General features: G+C 36.2%; 2 protein-coding genes across 2 annotated transcripts in view; one reads left to right on the forward strand and one right to left on the reverse strand.

Annotated features, from left to right (window-relative positions):
• The window catches only part of CNIH4 (cornichon family member 4), an 8098-nt gene extending 7485 nt beyond the window's left edge, over positions 1-613 (reverse strand). The window contains exon 1 of the mRNA XM_085311143.1: positions 599-613. Within this exon, the coding sequence (XP_085167269.1) occupies positions 599-613 (15 nt within the window). The remainder of the gene's footprint in view (positions 1-598) is intronic.
• Positions 614-857: 244 nt separating this feature from the next.
• NVL (nuclear VCP like) overlaps positions 858-19952 on the forward strand; it is a gene marked incomplete at its 5' end in the record, with an annotated part of 39297 nt that continues 20202 nt past the window's right edge. Inside the window, 16 exons of the mRNA XM_085311155.1 lie at positions 858-937; positions 1867-1919; positions 2016-2115; positions 2993-3047; positions 3593-3862; positions 5164-5287; positions 5583-5659; positions 5950-6084; positions 7839-7940; positions 9959-10076; positions 10540-10684; positions 13296-13566; positions 15649-15867; positions 16462-16566; positions 17222-17284; positions 18595-18714. Of these exons, the coding sequence (XP_085167281.1) occupies positions 858-937; positions 1867-1919; positions 2016-2115; positions 2993-3047; positions 3593-3862; positions 5164-5287; positions 5583-5659; positions 5950-6084; positions 7839-7940; positions 9959-10076; positions 10540-10684; positions 13296-13566; positions 15649-15867; positions 16462-16566; positions 17222-17284; positions 18595-18714 (2037 nt within the window). The remainder of the gene's footprint in view (positions 938-1866; positions 1920-2015; positions 2116-2992; positions 3048-3592; positions 3863-5163; positions 5288-5582; positions 5660-5949; positions 6085-7838; positions 7941-9958; positions 10077-10539; positions 10685-13295; positions 13567-15648; positions 15868-16461; positions 16567-17221; positions 17285-18594; positions 18715-19952) is intronic.

Below are 19952 nucleotides of genomic sequence, written 5' to 3' on the forward strand. Positions count from 1 at the left end.
CCGCGCCTCGCGCCCGCCGCTGGCCCGCCCGCTCCCTCCCCCCAACGGCCGGCGGCGGGGGGAGGGGAAAGGGGGCGCTCAACGGTCGCTCGGCGGCGGCGGCGGCGGCCGCGTGGGGAGCGGGGCACCCCCAGGGGGGCGGCTGCGCTGGGCGAGCCCCTCTGCCCCGGGCGCTGGGGGGGCGCCGGTTACCGCCAGCACATCGCCTCCGCCCCGCCGTGGCTGCAGCGGGAGCTGGGCGGCCGGCCTGTAGAGGTGCGGGAAAGGATGGCAGTCAGCCCCGCAACGTCTGGCCTTGTGAAATCAGTAGCCCAAAGGAAACAAGCCCTGTGCATACATAGGCGAACTGGAAGTATGTGCGTTTGGGAACGTGTGCATTGATCAAGTGCCTGAAGAGAGGGGAGAGTGTGATTACTTAAATAATCAGTGTCTGAAGAGTGGGAAAGGGGGTTAATTCAAGTGGCATAGTACATGTTTTATGAAAAGTTATGATGAATTCACAAGTTAAACTTTTTTTTTGGCCTATATTTAGTTGTACTCCTGTTTTCCTTAAAATCTGTTTGGCTGATGGAAGGAACTTGGTGATTTTCATTTATACTGTCACAGTAGTCATGTCTGAGCCACTATAAAAYGAATGAGTCCACTGGACTATGTGGCATCTTGATCTGGTCTGCAGGTCTGTAGCTGCCCATGTCCAGTGTGTTCCGAGACAGTTCAAAGSTGTTTCTGATTTTTAATGTTTTCCATCTCTTTTTCATTTTAACTTCTGAAAATTAGAATTGGAAACAAGCATACTTGATCTATGTGTTCTGATGAAGCGATTRACAGAGATCTTATTTGCTTCCTAAAATTCTTCATTTCAGTACCTTACAAGTGGTAAATGTGGCCAATATGTAGACATTGGAATTCTAGCATCAGATTTACAGAAAACCTACAGGTGAGCAAATACTTTTATCTTTATATGCTGCATTAAAAATATGGAAGTGTCATATATTATTTTGTTATTTTGCATTGGTGTGTTATCAARATTTTAATTTTTCTTTAAATTATCTTCATAACTAATTGCTGAAGTTGGACAAGACAGGAAGGTCTTTTCCACTCTAATGTTTTCCTTTGCTGACCTATCTAGTAACTTTTATTTATTATTGCATTACTGTTACAAGTTTTACTTGCTGACTAAGATTTTTTTATTAAACAGCTACAAGTGCATTACAGCATGTTGAGCCTTATCCTTAAAAGCTTAAAATATGAGAGGCAATAACACTTTGATGCAGGTAAATGGTGGAGACACAGGATTCAGTAAGACACTGTTGCTCAGCAGGATAGTCAGTCTTGTTAATTACTTTTATATAACTATTTTTAAGCTCTCTCTACTAATAAATAAATAAAACATTCCCTCAGTGAATGAAAGTAAAAGGTTGATGATTGCTGTTTGCAGTTAAGGATGCTTTTTGATAAGATTTTCTCATATTGAGCTGTTGTTATTTGYCACAGTTTTATCTGGCTGGACTGATCTTTCTAGACCTTAGTTCTGTGTCTGTATGTTCTAGTGTGAATGAAAACATGAAAACCAGTAGTGGTTGTGAAATAAAATCCAGTGGGATTATTTGCATATTGTTTCATCTCTATACTTACAGTAAAAAGAGCCTTGATAATTTGTACTAAATATCTGTTTAGAGACCACTATCATTCATTCCAGAAATTTAGACGTTGCTGTTTCAGCTTTTCCAGGTTTAAGAAAAAAATAGTCATGTTTTCACATCATTGGTTCTTGATAAGAACTTGTATAAAAACATATTTCTTCACTGAGAAYGACTGTATGTTGGGGGAAAAGCTGTTGATGTAGCCTGTTTTTTTGTTTTTCAGTGCAGAATATGGGCGAAGAAAAAGAAATGCGTTTAGAATACAAGTTGAAAAAGGTAGTTTTGTTAGTACTATGTCTAAGATGCTAAGCACTAACGAATTATCTGATTATACTTTGGTCATTTTCTTATATGTTTGAACCTTTTCTTCAGTGTTTGGAATAATCAGTAATGAAAAAGGACATGACGATTTAGCAGTTCTAGAAGCTGAACATGTGGCAAAAAGAGCAAGACAAGGACAAGAGAAAAATGAGTAAGCAAGAGGAATTTTTACTGGAAGATGACTTTAGTAATGTTATTAATATTTATTTAAAGCTTTCTCTCTTATATAATTAAATTTTGGTAGTTTCACCATAGATCCTTGATCTCCCATAGACCTATCTTCATCAGGATTTACCTGTATTAATTAAAGCACTTTTTTGATGAAGACGGGCAGATGCAAGAGAGTTGATCATAATTTCTCTCCTGTGGTGAAGACATGGCCATGAATTAGCAGATATYTGTGGTGCTTCCTGTAGTTTTTCGCATAGACCCCAGTCCTGCAAATGGTTTGTTTACTTTGTTTAGTTTTGAACTTGATCCTTTGTGGATCTGATATGTGTTACCCAAATCTAAGGGATATAACTACAAGGCAGGGTATTCAGAGTAAATTACCACCGAATATGAGATTGGAATTAAGATTTCCTAACTCCTAATCCTGTGTATAGTCTCCTGGACTATTCCACTTTCTAACCTGTGATAGAGATAAGTCCTATGGGGAATTTTAAGACATTGTTGTGATCAGAAGGGCTAGTCCAGTCCAGCAGTGATTTGTTACTGCTTCTCTTGAGCCAGCACTGGTGATTGTATGGTCTCTTCATGAGCAGAATCAGAATGGTGGTCTGACATCACTTTTTGTGGGCTAGCCAGGTTGCTAGGTTGATCCAACTTTTCACAACCTTAGAAATAATGCATTTTTTTAACTCTTCGTGGTGGCAAAATTTAGAGCATGCCAGTTAGGTGTTGTATTTCAGTCTTAGACTATGTATTGTATTTCTCATTTGGGGGAATTGTATKTGTTCTGTATGTGTTCTGTTTGTGTGCTGCTCTGATATATTAAGAGTAGTTTTTGTCCTTCTTCCTTTGTAAAGGACTGTGGGAAGTACCACAGATGGCTCTGATGATGATGATTATCCAGAAGATCTAGTAAGTCATTTTTTATTGTAATTGCATGTATGTRCTTTAACATATAGTATGTTGTGAAATCCCAGTGCCCTTGGAGTGTTTAAAAGTGGTTGAAGTATATCCAGAGCTGGTAGTTCCAACTGAGAATCTTTAGGCTAAAAAGAGGCTATTTTCTGAARGGGCAGGGGGAGGGAAGAAGCTGTGGTGGTAATCACCTTTGAAGAAAGTGTACTAGGGACCCAGAAGACTTGGCTATCAAATTAAGTGATTGAAAAAACTGACAGATCTCGTTGTTGCTAAGAATAGTGACTGTCAGYGGCAGGGGTCATTCAGGTGAATTGCAAAGGCTGTTACCTCTTCAACTGTCAGATGTACTTCTGTATGCAGTCATTTGATTTGCAGAACAGTGGGTTGAAGGATACRTCATTACTTCCTCCAGTGAGGATAATATTAACTGATGTTTATGAAATAGTTTTCATTGGTACTTTTTGCTCTGTATTGTTCTGTTGATATAAATAATTCAATTATAATCTATATATTTTACTWCTTATAATATGAATCTGCAGTCTACAAATCACATGAACAGCTCCCTGTTAACCTTATACAAGAAGGGAAATCCTGATTCTGTTCTATCCTCTCCAAAAAATGAACCATTGGAAGCCCCCCTTCCTGTGCAAACAACAGCACCCCAAACAAGCACTCTTTCACCGGGAACTMGAGTTGAAACAAGGATCTCTGAAGGTGGCTGGTTCATTGATAAAACTCCCTGTAAAAAAGACTTCTTCATTGACCTTTCTGAGGATGGAGAAGGAGATGAGAAGAAATTGATTTCTGAGGTAACATGTTTTACAAGCCAAATATGATTTAGATAGCAAGTATGTGTATAATTTCTTACCTAATTTGACAGGCTTTTGAAGGGTAGTATTAAGGATAGTCTTTCTTTCTGGATTTTAGAATACATTATTATTACAAACATTCATACTCTGTTAAAAACAGCAAGAATTTAAATGGAAAGGTTGGTTTGAGCATAATAAAAGCATGTTTGTCTGAGAGGTAAAAGCCTCAAAATTTCCTACAAATTTTGAGAAAATGCAGTGCTCARTGTCTGGGGAGACCCTGCTCAGTGCCTTCGTTGACAAAAAGATAGGTGAAACTCAGCTGCTGTCTCTTGTCAGTGACTAGTCCAGCTAGTCAGCAAGCATGTGGCTTGCTTTGTAGCCACAGCATGTAATCTTCCTTAGGCAGTGGTTATGTCTTAGTGAGCGTGGGGAAAGCTGAARTTTTTTTTACAGACCAAGGTTGTGGAAGTTGAAAAGTTTGGAAATAATATTAAGTTATAGAGCAGTTAAAATAGGTGCTACCTCTCACCTAAACATATTGCTCATTTGGTGATTTTTTTTTTCTCCTTGTTTTTTTCTTATTTTAAAAAGACTTTATTTAGCTATAGAAAACTTYTCAATCAAATATGGAAGATGACCTATGTGTAATAGTGCTGACTTTTTAGCAGGATGCTCTTTTCTGTGTAAAAGAAGGGCTGTATTTACTATTACAGAAAATGCTTGCTGAACASGCAGATTTGACACACAGTCCTTCTATTCTAGTAGTACTGCATCTTCTTACCCAAGGAAGTGAATAGAAAAGAGATATCAAATCAAAATCATAAATTATCTGCAATACTGTATTTTAAATTTAAAGAGAAGCTACTGACAATGTTTGTGTTYTGTTGTTTTTGTTTTTCAACTCTCCCTATATTGGTCCTTTTCTTACATGCACTTAACTTGTGTTACCACTGCATAATACATATTTACAGCACTCATGGTTTACTAGTAATCAATGTTGCTTCCAGTGGAGTAAATATGTTTATACAATTTTTTAAAAGACAAAGAGGATCGCTATACAGTATGGGTTTTTTTGTTTGTTTTATTTTAGTACAGTAGTAAGTATGTATTTTTAGCCAAAAAAACAAAGGACTGATATAATTAATCTTTAATTCYTAAGATTTTTTTTTTCTGTTACTTTCTGCAGAAAGGAAGGGTTAAATATCTGCCTTAAAAGACCTTTTGTTCTTTTAAGTGTTTGCACCAATTCAATGGCTGAAGGTTTTGGGTATGTAATTCTTTTTTTTTTAATACCTTAGAAATCAACAGATTTTTCTGTCTTGGAGAGTGAAAGAAAGAAGACAAAGGGTAAGAGAGCAAAAAGAAAAAAAGAATTTCCAGATGTAGATGGACAAATTGAATCTATCTTACTTAAACAGAAAGGTGAGAAGTTATTTTTGGCATGCCTTTCCAGACAAAGGGGTGGTAGCTGACTGTGGAATCCATGAACAGAGGAGTGTTACTTTTTCCAAGGTGCAGAGAAGTGACCTTAAGTGTTTTAAGAAATCTAATCTTTGTGTTGAGCTAGAAAATACTCCAGTCCTGTGTCTGCTATCAGAAAATAACTTTGTTCCATGTACTTAGTTGGTTGTTTAGGCTGAATTCCTTCTTGTTTTGTCTTGGCAACTATCACTATGCTATGCATAAATTTGTATGATTTGCTTTTCTTCATTAACAGCTAAAAGTAAGGGRCCAGAGCTTTACCACCCTTCAGTGAGATTTGAGGATGTAGGAGGCAATGATGAAACTCTGAAGGTTGGTTATCATTTTGATCATGGAACAGAAAAGGTACTGAATAAAATAATATATGAAAATAAAATTAAAAAAGGGGGGGAAATCTGATAGAACTAATCTGTGTGGAACTGAGARTGGTTACTTGTTTTACCAACAAGGRGAGATTAGTTTTTGTTTTCTCTAATTTAATCTTTCCAAATGTAGTCACTGAAATTATATGAAGAAACAGAACTTTTATTTTGGTCTTTCTGTAATGTTAGTAATCTGTAATACTAATTTCTTTAGTTTTAATGGAAGTCTGTCTTTAACAGGAAATATGCAAGATGCTAATTCATGTCCGTCATCCTGAAGTCTATAACATCTTAGGTGTGGTTCCACCTCGCGGTTTTCTTTTACATGGACCACCAGGATGTGGAAAAACACTACTTGCACAGGCAATTGCTGGGGTGAGATAGCCTTAAGCTTATGCTTCTTCCCTTTTGCTTTTTGAATTAAATTTAGAGAAAAAAGAAATAATCCTCTTTTATGATAGGCTAGATCTTTTCCTCTATCTTGGTCTCTTCTCTCATTCCTGTCTTACTCTGAAATACATTTATTGTCATTTCCTTTCCTTAAATTCCATCTGAATCTGTACTTGATAGAACCTCATATGAAGAGGAGCCATGGTGATGGGGTTGTATGGTTAATTTGATTGTTCTGAAACATTCCCAAGAGAACAAGATCAGTATGGATATTGAGAAGGCTATGCATGGAAGATATTTCTGGTTAAAATTACCATAGTCTTTTGTTTTAAAGCTGAGCTCAACCTTACCATCTTTTGTGAGGTATTACGGTGATTACATTGGGTGGCATGTGTTAAACAGTAATTTCTGAATTCAACTCAAAATTCTGAATTATGTCAAACTAACAATTTCAGAACGCATGACATCATTAGCATAAATAGCTTTGGGGTATGGTGGAGCTGCTTCTACCCTGCTTTGAGCTTGTCTTGRGTATAAATTTAGGGTTATTCACTGATAATCATGGCCATATTTTTTCTTCCTGGTTTTAATACAGCTATTTCTTAAAAATTACAAATTATAACTTTAAATTTAGAYCTTATGTGCAGACTGTACAATCCTATAGAACAGCTTTTATCTTTGAATAAAATATTTAGGATTATTACTTAAAAGTTGTTAGACCCTTCTGACAAATACATTTCAAATATTTTAATTCAAAATGTTTTCATGTTTGTGTGTGTTTTTTTTTTCCTTTTTTTTGCTTGTTTGGTATTTTTGTGTTGTTTTTTAATACTTCGCTGAAAAAAGTTATTTGTTCAGTGAATCTGTGATATTTAATACTTCAGSAGATATTTTTACCTTGAAGGGTTGCTAAATTTGAGGAAAAAACTAAGATACCTAAGTGAAAAAGTTTCATAGATGAGATAAATCTAATTATTACTTCTTAAACCATTTTCTTAGGTAAGCTATTACTATGTTTATTTCAGTAATTGTCAGTAGTACTAATTAAGGCAGTGTCCCTATTGTATAAAATCTCAAGAGTGTCTTCTGCAGGCCCCATGGTATTCTTCTAAGTGGTTCTAGTATGTGTAAATCTTTTTTTTTTATGGAGTTCAAAGAGTCTGAAATAGTGTATAACATTAATATTAAAGCCTATCAAAGCTGTTGCTGACTCTTTTAACAGCAGAAAACCTTGAATATGGAGTTTACAAGTATTTGATTGTACAACACTGCTGGATACTTCTGGAGCAAGACTAAGGGAATTAGCCTTGGTGGGATTGGCTTCGTACTGCTAATAATCAAAGTTTTGTCGTAGAGAGAAATCRACAGTTTTTCCAAGAAAGGAGTCCTGTCATGAAGTGAAGTGTATGTGTTGTGAAGGGTCTGATCCAGGACCATGGAGCACAGCTATTTGACATTTCAGACATTCTGTAGCAGAATTTAAGGGAACCTGGTTCCTGTATCTCTGTGTGTCTGTGATTCTGTATATCTGAAATATCTGTATTTCTGTTCACCTGGTCAGATGACTCGGATTCATTTATAAATGGAGGATACTAGTCATTTTTTTTAAAGCGCTTTAAGGCTTGTCTTGACTACATGATCTTTGGGTGTAAAAGCTTTTGTATAGGAAAATACTTCTTTAGGACAGCTTATGCTTCTGTCCTCCGGTTATATCCTACAGTGTTCCTTGTCTCTTTCAGGAACTTGAGCTCCCAATGCTGAAAGTGGCAGCAACAGAGATGGTGTCTGGAGTGTCAGGGGAATCTGAGCAGAAACTGAGAGAATTATTTGAACTAGCTGTGGTGAGACACCCATGGGAAATAATGCTGAATTGTTTGCCATTTTCTTTGTRAAGATTCACATTTTGCTGCTGTGGTTTGAATTTGATTGAATTATTAGTGAGTGAATCTTTATACTGCTGTACACAAGTCATAAYGTCTGCTCTTCTGTGAGACCAGAATTTCATTGTACAAAGTGTCAGGCAGTCATAGAACAAAAAGATTATTATTATAAAATCTTGACAAAGGATAATTTATTATACCAATGTAAATGGAGAAATATAAAGTATTTACCTACGTAGAGTTGTTTTGCTTTATTTATAAAAATAATAAAAGGATTAGGTGCAGTTTATTGTCCTTTTTTTGTTTCAAGCTCTTTTTCTGGTCTAACTTTAAGTTTTAGTGAAGATCTTGACTTTTTAAGGAATAAAATAAATTCTGTAAAAATACTGAAAGGCAAGAGTAAAGTTACAGTTAAAGTCTTGCTCTGTCTTAATATCGGCATTGAATACGTAGGAGAATGTCTAAGTTACTGCCTGACAGGCCRCTAGATTTGGTAATGATTATATACTCCTGCAATAAGATGTTGAGGAATCTTTCAGTCTTGGTAAGAAGCAAAGAGAAGCAGACAAGTTGAGATAACGCTAATTTAAATAAATGCAAATTATTCTTTTTTTTAATAATATGTGATTTCCTGAGAACAATTTTCTATTTCTAATTTCTGAGAACATTCTACTTTCCAATTTCATTCCCTTCTTCTGCCCTCCCTCACATCTRAATGTAGATGTTCAGAGAATGCTGCTGTATAGAAGAATGCTGAACAGGATGAGATGATTGTGAAGTAATTTCATTATTATGTTGCAGGCTCATTCTACATTTTAGGTTTTAGAAGGCTTCATTAAGTGTTTTTTTTTTTAGTGTAAAATGAAATAAAAATGGTAGCACAGTTTTTAAAAATGAAATATCTTTTTTTATGTATAGTGATTAAATGGAGGTTGCTATAGAAGTTATTTTTGAAGAAATGAAATTTATTGCTTGTAGCATGTTTAGAAATAAAATCTGTTGCCATTCCCACAGTCTCTTGCATTCACTTAAGTGGCTTTCCTGTCCTTGTATTTATACGCTTGTGCAGAGTGAAAAAAGACATGGTTCTGCTGTACCTTGTGGATGTACTTTGTAGAATCTTCATAGCTTAGTTGCATTTGTTCTCTAWCAGATAGAGGAAAAAGTGAATGACAACTAGGTGGCGCAGTTGGCATCTGATAACATAGGAAGTATGGGTATTAAACTGCTATTTTTTATATGGGAATTAAAACTTTTTGAAGAAGCTTCCAGTGTTTTCCTCAGGTATTCCTTTGCACTGTTAGTGCTTCTTGATTGATGATCTTGTGTCATATAAATATTCTTTTTTATTATTCACACTAATTATTATTCTGTTAATACTGGCTTTTTATGAATATTGGCTTTTTAAGAACATGGAATACGTTAAATGTTAGAACCCTCGTTGGAGTTGCTTGCTACCAATTTTTGCTCTTTTGCTCTTAGAACACAGGCAGGCTCTTTTAGTAATCTTGAACTAGCAGATCGATTTTTTTTTTTTTTTCATTTTCTTATGTATGTGACTAATATTAACCCTCAAAGTTCTGCAACTCTAATGACATTAAAAAATCCAAAAAAGAGACTTTTTTTCTGATTTCTTTTTTTTTTCTTTTTTTTTCTTTTTTTTTTGGACTAAAGTGAGCAAACAGTCAAGGGGAACAGTATTTGTAGAAGACATAAAGCAACATAGAGGTACATCTAATTTTTAACCAAATGTTATTGAATCCCATGGCATGATTATTTCATAGCCTCAGCTCAGCACACTTTCATAGTCTGGCTGCTCTCCTGACATAATGTTTGAGAAGAGCAAAGCTGTATTGGAAGAGGTTAATCATTTAGTGCATGCAGCAGACTTAAGAGTTTTAAAACACGCAAATTATTTCCCTCTACTGATACACTGTCTCAGTGAAATTTCGTAATTGTTGATATATTTTTTTTCCTAGTCCAATGCACCATGCGTCCTTTTCATAGATGAGATTGATGCAATCACCCCAAAAAGAGAAGTTGCATCGAAGGACATGGAGCGAAGAATAGTTGCCCAGCTTTTAACTTGCATGGATGGTCAGTTTCTGGAACATCAAAATTTTAAGCTAAGCTAAACTTTCTAATTAACATGTTCACCATTTTCTTCCCTTCAGTATTGACTCATGCTTGCTTTTGTGGGAATATTGGTGTAATTTTTCATGTTTTGGCACAGTTTTACTGGGGGTGGAAGCTTCTGATAAATGTGAGTTGGTATTATTGCATTACTTTCACAGCTGTATATAGAGCCTTGTATAATCCTGTGTTGTATAAACAGAYATAACATTGGAAATGTTCTTATAATGTGATGTGTATTTCTGCCTGGCTGTGAGAAATACAAACCGTTAGTGGAAATGCAGGTAAACAGGAGCACAGTGTGACTATCAGTTAGTTTATYCATATTCTTATGAGTATTATTGTGTGCTGCAGAAGCAGAGTAGCATAAATAGCAGAGTAAAGTTGAGAAGGTGAGTGTAAATACTAACTACCTTCCTTCCTTCAGACTTGAATAACGTGGCTGCCACTGCCCAGGTCCTAGTTATTGGAGCAACTAACAGACCAGACTCACTAGATCCTGCATTGAGGCGAGCTGGGAGATTTGATCGAGAAATTTGTTTAGGCATCCCAGATGAAGCAGCAAGAGAAAAGTATGTGTTGCAAACGCTTCTTTTTGATTAAAAATTGTTTTAAGTTGGCATATAAATTAAGGAAAAGTGCTTTATTTTGTTTAGCCCTGAATGTGTGTGCACACATCTACATATCAGCATGCACTGGAAAGTGCAGAAGACACTAAGTGTACATCTACTCTGTCTTAGTAGATGTGTTAACATTTTGCATGGTTTCCTTATGTGCAAATCAGTCCTTAGCATTGKTTTAGTGGGTTTTAAAGTACTTTAAGAGCACAGATAATGGATTTTAATGTATCTTTTCTTACAGTTTAAGAATTAAACRTTCTGTCTTCAATACTTCATATGTAACTATTGGATTATGATCACAAGTTAGTTATGGAGCCTGTAACTTAAGCATATATTGAGCATATAACTTAAGTAACAGACCTGAATTCTTCCCTTTCACTGCTTGAGGAAATGTATCCGTCCAGGCATTACACTGGGCTGAAGTCATCCTGTTTTGTGTAACTTGCCCTTCTTACTCCAAAGATCTATGATTAGTCAGACTTGATTAGAGAGATGTATTTTACAAGTTTTCTTTTTCCTTTTTCTAATTAAAAAGGAACTGCTACTCATTTCCGTAACAGTAGAAAACACATAAAGGAAAGAGTGTAAACAGCTGTGGCTTATCTTCTTGTTGGCAGAAGGAAAGAAGTTCCTTCTAGTCCAACTAAYCTTATTTCTAGCTTGAAAAACCAAACTGCTCTACTTGCAGCATTAATTCTTTTATCTCTGTCTTCCCTCAGCAGCATGTCAGCTGTCAGCACTGAGAATTACTGGTCACTCTTCTACCCCTTTTTAAAAATTTACAGTATTGTAATAATTGTGTTCCTTTCCTTGGTTGWGGGAAAACAGTTAAATGGTGAGGGGTGCAGCTGAAGAGTTGCCTCCTGAGAGCTTTGATTCTGTGATATTTGTTGAGTTCACGTTAAAATTATGATATTCTCAGTGCTCTTTCAAAGAATAGGAGTTGTGAATGAGGAAGCCATGGTTGTCTAGCAGCTATATAAAAACTTCGGCTGTTTGTAAATAGGTCAGACTATTCACAAGTTGAAATGTAGTTGCATTCGTTCAAGTTACTGTTTTGTCTAATTCCTGGATGTKTTGGCTCACTAGAACATTTAATTTTGCTGTTTTGTTTCAAGGGTATTTTGGTGTGTGTTGTGTTTATTTTGTTACTTTTTTAAGGAAAAGGGTCATATACAAGAAAGTCTTGGTTGATTTACTGCGTAATAAATTGGTCTTGTTGAATGACTGTTTTGAACTAGGTACTTGTTAGTGCTGTTGGTTAGAACATTTTGGGGGGGGGGTGAAYGAGAGAAGATGTATGTAGAAATCTTATTTTACTTGGAGGGTTTTCCTATGCATGTTTGAAGCAGGCTTGCATAAGAAAATAATATTTGTAGAACACAAATTTAGAATTAGCCACTCTCAATTCTTARCCTTTTTTATACCCTGAATCACTTGACTAGCTACAGCTATTGTCAGACAGGTTGAAAAATCCTTGGGAACTAAGCTACTATCACTAATAAAAATTCAAATAAAGGTGATAGATCCTTTTAGGAGAGAAGCATATAAAATATACTATCATTTTAGAGTTTTGAATTGTTTAATAAATCATTCTATTCAAAACTTTTCTGCAGTTAATTACTTGATCTGAAAATAACTTAAACTAGTTTTCTTTGAAATGAAAAGGTGTGTTAGTGATCTTTACTTCTTTGGCTTAGGTTGCTTTCTTAATTAAAATACTTCCCTAATAAAGTGATATTTTGCTATTTGAAACAACTGGAACCTTCTGCTCAAACTTCTTCAGCACTAGTGTGGAGATGTTAACACTAGGTTCTGTCTTTGTCTGACCGTTGATGTAATTTTCAGTTGTCCTTTTCTGGGAAATGTTGATAGACCTTGAAGGAGATTTTTTAAAGTGTCAGCCTACATATAGAGTGAAAAACTATCTAGATTCCAATACAAATCAGTATAAGGAACTATAGCACTTTGCTATGAATTTTATAGAGCTGTTTTATATTAGTAGTGGAGAGGTACTGAAGATTAAAAGACAGATCCTTACACAGTCTGATTTCATTTGTTTGTTCCTCATAGAAATGGTTTGTTATGGATGTTCTTCAATAGAGAAATAGAAGGTGAAACAGATGGAATACAAAGTGAGATTATTTGGGAAAACAGGGCAGTTAAACATCTAAATGAGTAGCCTGTTTGCATCTCTGTGATAGACTCCCTGAAATACAACCTATCCATTTAGAATCGTGACTTAAGGTTTAAAGAATTTATAATATTTAGATTCAGCAAAATCAGCTTTTTTTTTTTTTTTTTTACCCAGTGAATGAGGTTGCCTAACTGAAACTGTTGGTTTTCATTGGAGCACCAAAAGGAAATACATAAAACAGTTTTGGGGGTTTTGATGTTAGTTACTTTCTAGTTGAGTGTAAGTTATTCCCATTGTACTGCTTCCCTTYATGTGGGCTGAAAGGATCTTAAATCAATGCTGTTTGTTTTCATATGAAATTTAAAAAGGCCACAACTTCATCTTTTTTTGTTTGTTTTGCTGTTGTTTTTCTCTCCACTTGCTCAGAATTCTAAAGACTCTRTGTCGAAAACTTAAGCTCCCCGAGTCCTTTGAATTTCATCATTTAGCACATCTGACTCCAGGTTATGTAGGTGCTGATTTGATGGCACTTTGTCGTGAGGCAGCTATGTGCACAGTGAACAGGGTCCTGATAAAATGTGAGGAGCAGAAGTGGAAATACATACAGGCTGGAGGAAGCACAGCTGAAGAAAGCATGGAAATAGGAACAGAAATCCTGGTGAAAGAGAACACCAAACAACCAGAGCTTCCCTCTAAGGTAAGGTGGTACTTTCAAGTACGTGTCTGTAACTTCTTAACAGTGAACCAGTTCAGGRTTTTGAAGGTCTTTGCTTGTAAATCCTCAAACATCTACACATAATGCTAAATTTAGATTTAGAAATATCAGCTCCTAAGCCAGATGGCCCATATGATGAGTCTGAAAAGAGACYCCCAAAACCCAAGCCTTTTAAAATTCATGTTAATGGTTTACACAGGGAGGACTTTTTGCTTTCCCTCCCTCCTCTTCCCCCCCTACAGGCAGATGCAGACCAGGGACTAAAATAGTGGCTAAAAACCTGTCCAGAAGTTAGAAGTTAGAAAGTTAGACTAGCAACGTGACTTGAGCTGCAGAAAGTACCTGTTGATGTGCAGTACAGTAGAAATTCTGTTGCAAAAAAACAGTGTTTTCAGTGCCAGGATTATTCTGTGGACCAACTGACATGCTGTGGTCAGTGAATCAGAACATCTTTATAATAGAGACTGTTGGCCATACTACTCAAAATCTTGAGTATGCATGTGCATATCACTTGCTCTGTGCCTGCATTATGTGTGAGCTTCTTGAAGATTTGTCTAGAGAACTGAAACATCTAGCTTTTAAAGCTGATATTTCAGGTGGTTTTAAAATCCATGGTGTACTCAGATCTAGTTTTAGAAGGACTGTCAAAGAAAATGTTATTTTAATTAATATAAACAGTGCAAAAAGCTGCAACAAAACCTTTTATTAGGATAATATAATCATACTGCATGCCTCTTAAGTGTTTCCTAGGGCCTGATGTAGCCAAATGTGAGGGGCAGGTACTTGCAGCCTTTTATCAACATCAGCATGAACAAAGTGGTTATTGAGGATGAGGAAATCTAATCATAACAGAGCCATATTTTGATAGCTGGCAGGAGGTCAACGTAGTCTAACACAGGGTTTTGTCATTAAAACAATAATATTATGTTTATCCTGGAAAAATAAACATACAAAGCCTTTAGAAACAATCCACACYGTTCAAGTAAATGAGCCTAGTAGTTTCAGCTATTTCACAGTTTTTCTAATGGCTCTGTTAAGAAGAGGGAGGGATTAAAAGGAAGTATCAGGCACTGTAAACACTTACATTCCTTTCTGGTCAGCTGTAGTGCTATCTTAATTGCAACAAATATGAAGTGGTATTTTCCTCATTCACTGCTGAAGGAAAAATGTTGAAACTGACAGGATTCTTGCAATTTTTTTTCCCCATCTTGTAATGAAAATCCTGGTACAGTTTTACTTGTGGTGCAGTGTCACATCACTTTAATACTGCCTTTCCATATTAGAACTAGGATATATTTATGTTGTGAGAGTATGATTTTCTTTGAKCAAGTGTCTGGTAAGGCAAGCCTGCAGGAATCTTACACCCCTGAGACCAGAGTTGAAGACTGAAGCAATGAAAACTTACTGTTGGTGAAGGAGAATTATGTTAGGGAACACTTGGACGAATGCAAGTCCATGGGACCTGATGGAATGCACCTACGAATGCTGAGCATGCTGACTGATATCACTGCGAGGCCAGGAAAAGTCAGCCTGGAAAAAATGAAACAATGGCTTGATATCAGATCACATTAAAGAAAAGCTAAATAATCTAAAAGTGTATATTAGATTTTATAAAGGATTATATGTAACTGAATATTCAGCAAATTGCTGAAATTTTAGTACTTGGTAATATTTGTTCTCGTCCACTTCTGAGCAATTTCTTTTTAAAAATAATGAATACACGTTTTAGATGTGTTAGCAATTTCAGCATGGAAAGAATTTCTCTTAAGCAGTGTGGGAGAAACAGTAGGAAGAATTTGAAGAAAAAATAAATGCACTAGCTCTGTTTTGTGTAGTGTTTAAATCAAGATGGTAGTCTTTCAGTCAAGTACGTTCCACCAGTGTWAAATTTACACAGAGCTTGCCTGGGACATTTTTACCATTAATTTGTAATTATTAATTTTTTATTATCTTACCTATTTTTTAATATTAATTAATATTATAATTGGAGAAAGTATTGCTTGGATTTTTTTTTTAATTTTATGCATTGTGTAGCCTTTTCTCTCCTTTACTTTGCACCCCAAGGATGAATTGCAGAGACTTTTGGATTTGCTGAAGCAGCAAGACCCCTTGCCTGAGGAGCAGCTGCAAAAGCTATACATTGAGATGAATGATTTTATTGTTGCGCTGTCATCAGTGCAACCATCTGCCAAGAGAGAGGGCTTTGTCACAATTCCTGATGTGACATGGGCAGATATTGGAGCTTTGGAGGATATTCGGGAGGAGCTGACTATGGCAATATTGGTAAGCCTTATCATTACTTTCAAAGTTTTTTGCACCTTTTCCTAACAAGTAAATAAAGCTAGGATTTTTAAAATAYACTTATTATTTGTTTATAATATGCTGCCTAGAGTTCTGGCATGCTATGAACTAGAAATTTTACAATATCTTCATTTGTTTTTAAGCCTGGTGCATTTATTTAACATTTCACTTAACTGTATCCATAGTTTCAGTATGTTTGTTATCTCCAAATCTTAAGTATTCTGAAAGTTTTGTGCCTATAACCTTAGTTACACTGCTGCATACGAAGAATTGGAGAGTGCTCACTTGGAAGATTAGCARTCACGCTACTAGTTAGATTGATATTTAACACTAACACCTAAAGATGACAACTTAAATAAATAAAAGCTTTGATTCTGGGTAATGATGCTTCTTCCATTTTGGGGTATTTACTAATGCAAGATAATATGATGCTGATTCATTGTGTTTATTCCTCTAGCCTTTAGAAAAGTTTTAGAACAAACTTGCTTATGAATGAATTTTTGTCCAACTGTAACAGAAGTTGAAAGTTTGATCTTGTTTTTTTGTCACAAATAACTGTGATAGTTTCTTCTATAGGCACCTGTACGGAACCCAGAGCAGTTTAAAGCTCTGGGCCTGACTACTCCAGCTGGTGTTCTGCTTGCAGGACCTCCTGGGTGTGGTAAAACTCTATTAGCTAAGGTAATAATTTTTCTGAATATGCTCAGAAGTACTGAAGAATCTTACAGAAGTGAACATATTTGTAGGAATGACTGGATCTGGATGATATTGACAGAAGTTGAACTTTTCCACTTATCAGCAGAAATTTAAATTCAAGCCTTTTTGCTGAAGTTTCTTTTCCTTTTTTTTTGTTTATGTAGTCACTGTTTTGCTTGAATGAGAAAAAATACTACAAAACCTGAAGAAATTAACTTGATTAAGAAGAAAGGAGTATCAAAGATGGGATTACTGGCTTCTTTATTAAGTGTCCACTTTTATGCAGTTATTCTGTAACTGAACGATGTAGTTGGAAGTAGTCTGCACTTTACTCATTAAACAGATAGAATACCTTGCTAAGTCCTCCATCCCACTCCGCCTTACTCAGCTGTAGTTATACTTTGTACCGTTTATTATGCTTTACAAACATTTGACAACTGTGCTCCTTCTCTCAAGTTTTTTGTAGTTCCATGGACAGAACCAAAAAATACACATTCTATGCCAAATTATCAGCCTCTGGAATTCCATCAAGACTCAGGGAAAAGAGATTCCTTTGAGAATCTAGTGTTTAATGCCTTTTTTTTTTTTTTTTTTTTAAGTGTTCTCTCTCTATATATATCTGTCTTTTTCTTTCTGATAGGCTGTGGCAAATGAGTCTGGACTGAATTTCATATCTGTGAAGGGTCCTGAACTGCTAAATATGGTATGCTGATTATTGTGCTTTTCTTATAGATTGTCTTCTTGCCTGAAGCCCAGAGCAGGCAAAATTCCTGATAACTACACAACTGATACTGATGCAGCAGAAATTACCCTATTTACTTCAAAAATTTTTAGCAGTGAAACTGTTCATGCATAATGTAAAAAGCTGCCTGGCTGTCTTATGTAGGTTTTGGTTCAGATTATGTGCCTAATGAGATATTAGGCAGATGGAGTCTGCTTGATTGAAGTAGGATTTCTTAGTGACCAAGTACTTGCATCATTGTGTAAATCAGGAAAAAACAAAAAATTCAGATCGACAGACGAGTTGGTGATCGGTAACTGCAAATCAGCATCATTCACTGAACAAACTAAATAGTCAACATTCAAACTTGGAAGTGTAGTTTACCCATCATTTTAGCTGCTTAGTGGAAGTTTGAAACCTTGGCAAACAAGGTCATTTTAGTTTATGAMAGTGATGTTTAAGGATTTTAATGATATCTGATAAAAGTGCTGTAGTCTCAAATTTTGAAGCGTTGGGCTTAGAAATGTTGTGAGAAAATGTTAGTCCCTTTTAGAATGAAGAGAATGTGTTGAACTGAACAAGATGGCTACAACCACATCTTATCTTGGAAGATTGTGGCAGTTACCTGCTTAGCAGTAATATGGAAACTAAAACCAAATATTTGWTTTGAGTGTATTTTTTTCCCAGGCTTTTTTATGTGTACTTGAAGTGCTGATATCAGGTAGAGAAGTCTTAACTCTTTAAGTTAATGAGGAGCCCTACTTCCTTGAGGAGGACAAAGAAAATATCTGGCTGTGATTGTATCAAAGCRTGTTTGTTTGGAAAAATGAAGTGTTTCTGTTTACAACTTGGCAACCTATTCTCTCTCTCGCTCCCCCCATCCCAATATCCAATCAATTATTATATAAACTTTAGATGTTCGTTGTGTTCAAATTGTTCACTGCATTTTTTATGAACAGTTAAAAGTTCGTCAGGGTCCTTAATGAGGCATGTGTTTGCTAACTCTCTTAATCAGAATGATAGCAAGTTATGCTTATTCCCCAGACAGTAGGAGTTCTCTTAAAAATTGTGAGCATGAGTACTAGAAACTATCGTAAGTGAGCTAGTGACAACTAGTTCACATGAAAATCAAGTTTGGTGTAGAAATAGATATAGCAGACTTAAATGAAGTAAATTGGTTAGCAGGTTGCCCTTCTCCCTTGGAAAGCACCTCAAATTATGTTTAAAATTTKAATTTTTCAAGCAGTCTTCATTTCTTGTATCGTTTAACTGTGATTTGTCATCTGCTTTAGTATGTTGGTGAAAGTGAACGTGCTGTACGTCARGTATTCCAGCGTGCCAGGAATTCAGCCCCTTGCGTTATATTTTTTGATGAAGTTGATGCTTTGTGCCCTCGGAGGTCTGACCGTGAAGTAAGTTTGAAAATATCTCTATATGTAAAGTATCTCAATTGTAGATTTTAATGGTAATGTGTTTGCAGCAAATAACTGAAAGGGGTACTCTGTGTAGTATTTTCCAAGAGCAATAATCTGATAGCTCATATCTGAGCAAAAATATGTTACTAAAATTTTATGAAGTTTAATATATTTGTTAGCATCTATGTATATATCTAGAAAATGGGGATGTCCACCAACTTTGACCATRTAAAGCTGTAGGAAAAGGTGAGGGACTATAGTTTATTATTGTGATTAATTTATGGCCATATCCCAATTCTTGTATGCAGCAATTACACTTACTTCAGTATGTACTGGTCCAGACAATGTGAACTGAGTRTGAAAATATTTGAGGCAGGAGCATAAGTGGAACGTGTTATACCTCGGAGCTGTTCCACGAGTGRAACTTTGTCTTGGTTTTGTTTTGGAATAATATCCCAGGTACTGTCTGTARATTTACCTTCTATTTTTTTTAGGAGTTTTATTTTTCTGGCACAAATCCTTAGTGTGTTGAAAGGAATGCTACTGTTTTAAACACTTGCTCTGTTTTTTAAATAGAGRAAATGTGTCTGTTTACGATACCATGGTGGAGCATATATGCCAATGGCTGRAAGAGCAAATAAACTGAGTACGGAATGGAACTGTTTAGACATTGTTATCTGTGATATGAGCAGAAGGGCTGTTGTTCCAGTGCACGGAGAGAGGTGGCTCAATCAACAGTTTCAGAGTCTTAACTTATCTTTCAAATTTGTATACTTCGCTGCCTACAAGAGGTAGGCAAGCTGAAGAGTTCAGATTTGACTCACTGAATGTCCTGAGGCAGTTGTTCCCATAAAGCCGTGCAAGGGAGCCAGACTAGGTACCATTGTAGGCATAGATGAAAGCCAAGTGTGCCTCTGCCTCATTCTTTTCTACCTATGTTTCTTTTGTATAGCAGCAGACAGCAACTTGGTGCCTAGATGGCTGAGCCCTGCTCTTTACAGCCTCCTTTAGTCAGGTAGAGGTACCATTGCTGTCTGGACAGGTGACTGATATCCGTACTTCTCAGGCTRTAATAGAATCATAGAATCAGTAAGGTTGGAAGGGACCCCTGGAGATCACCTAGTCCAACCTTCCTGCTCAGCAAGGTCACCTAGAGCATGTTAGACGGGGTTGCGTCCAGGCGGGCCTTGAATATCTCCAGAGAAGGAGACTGCACAACCTCTCTGGGCAACCTG

This window comes from Rhea americana, unplaced genomic scaffold (genome assembly GCF_003343005.1).
Source record: "Rhea americana isolate MKP2758 unplaced genomic scaffold, rheAme1 scaffold_109, whole genome shotgun sequence".
NCBI lineage: Eukaryota > Metazoa > Chordata > Aves > Rheiformes > Rheidae > Rhea > Rhea americana.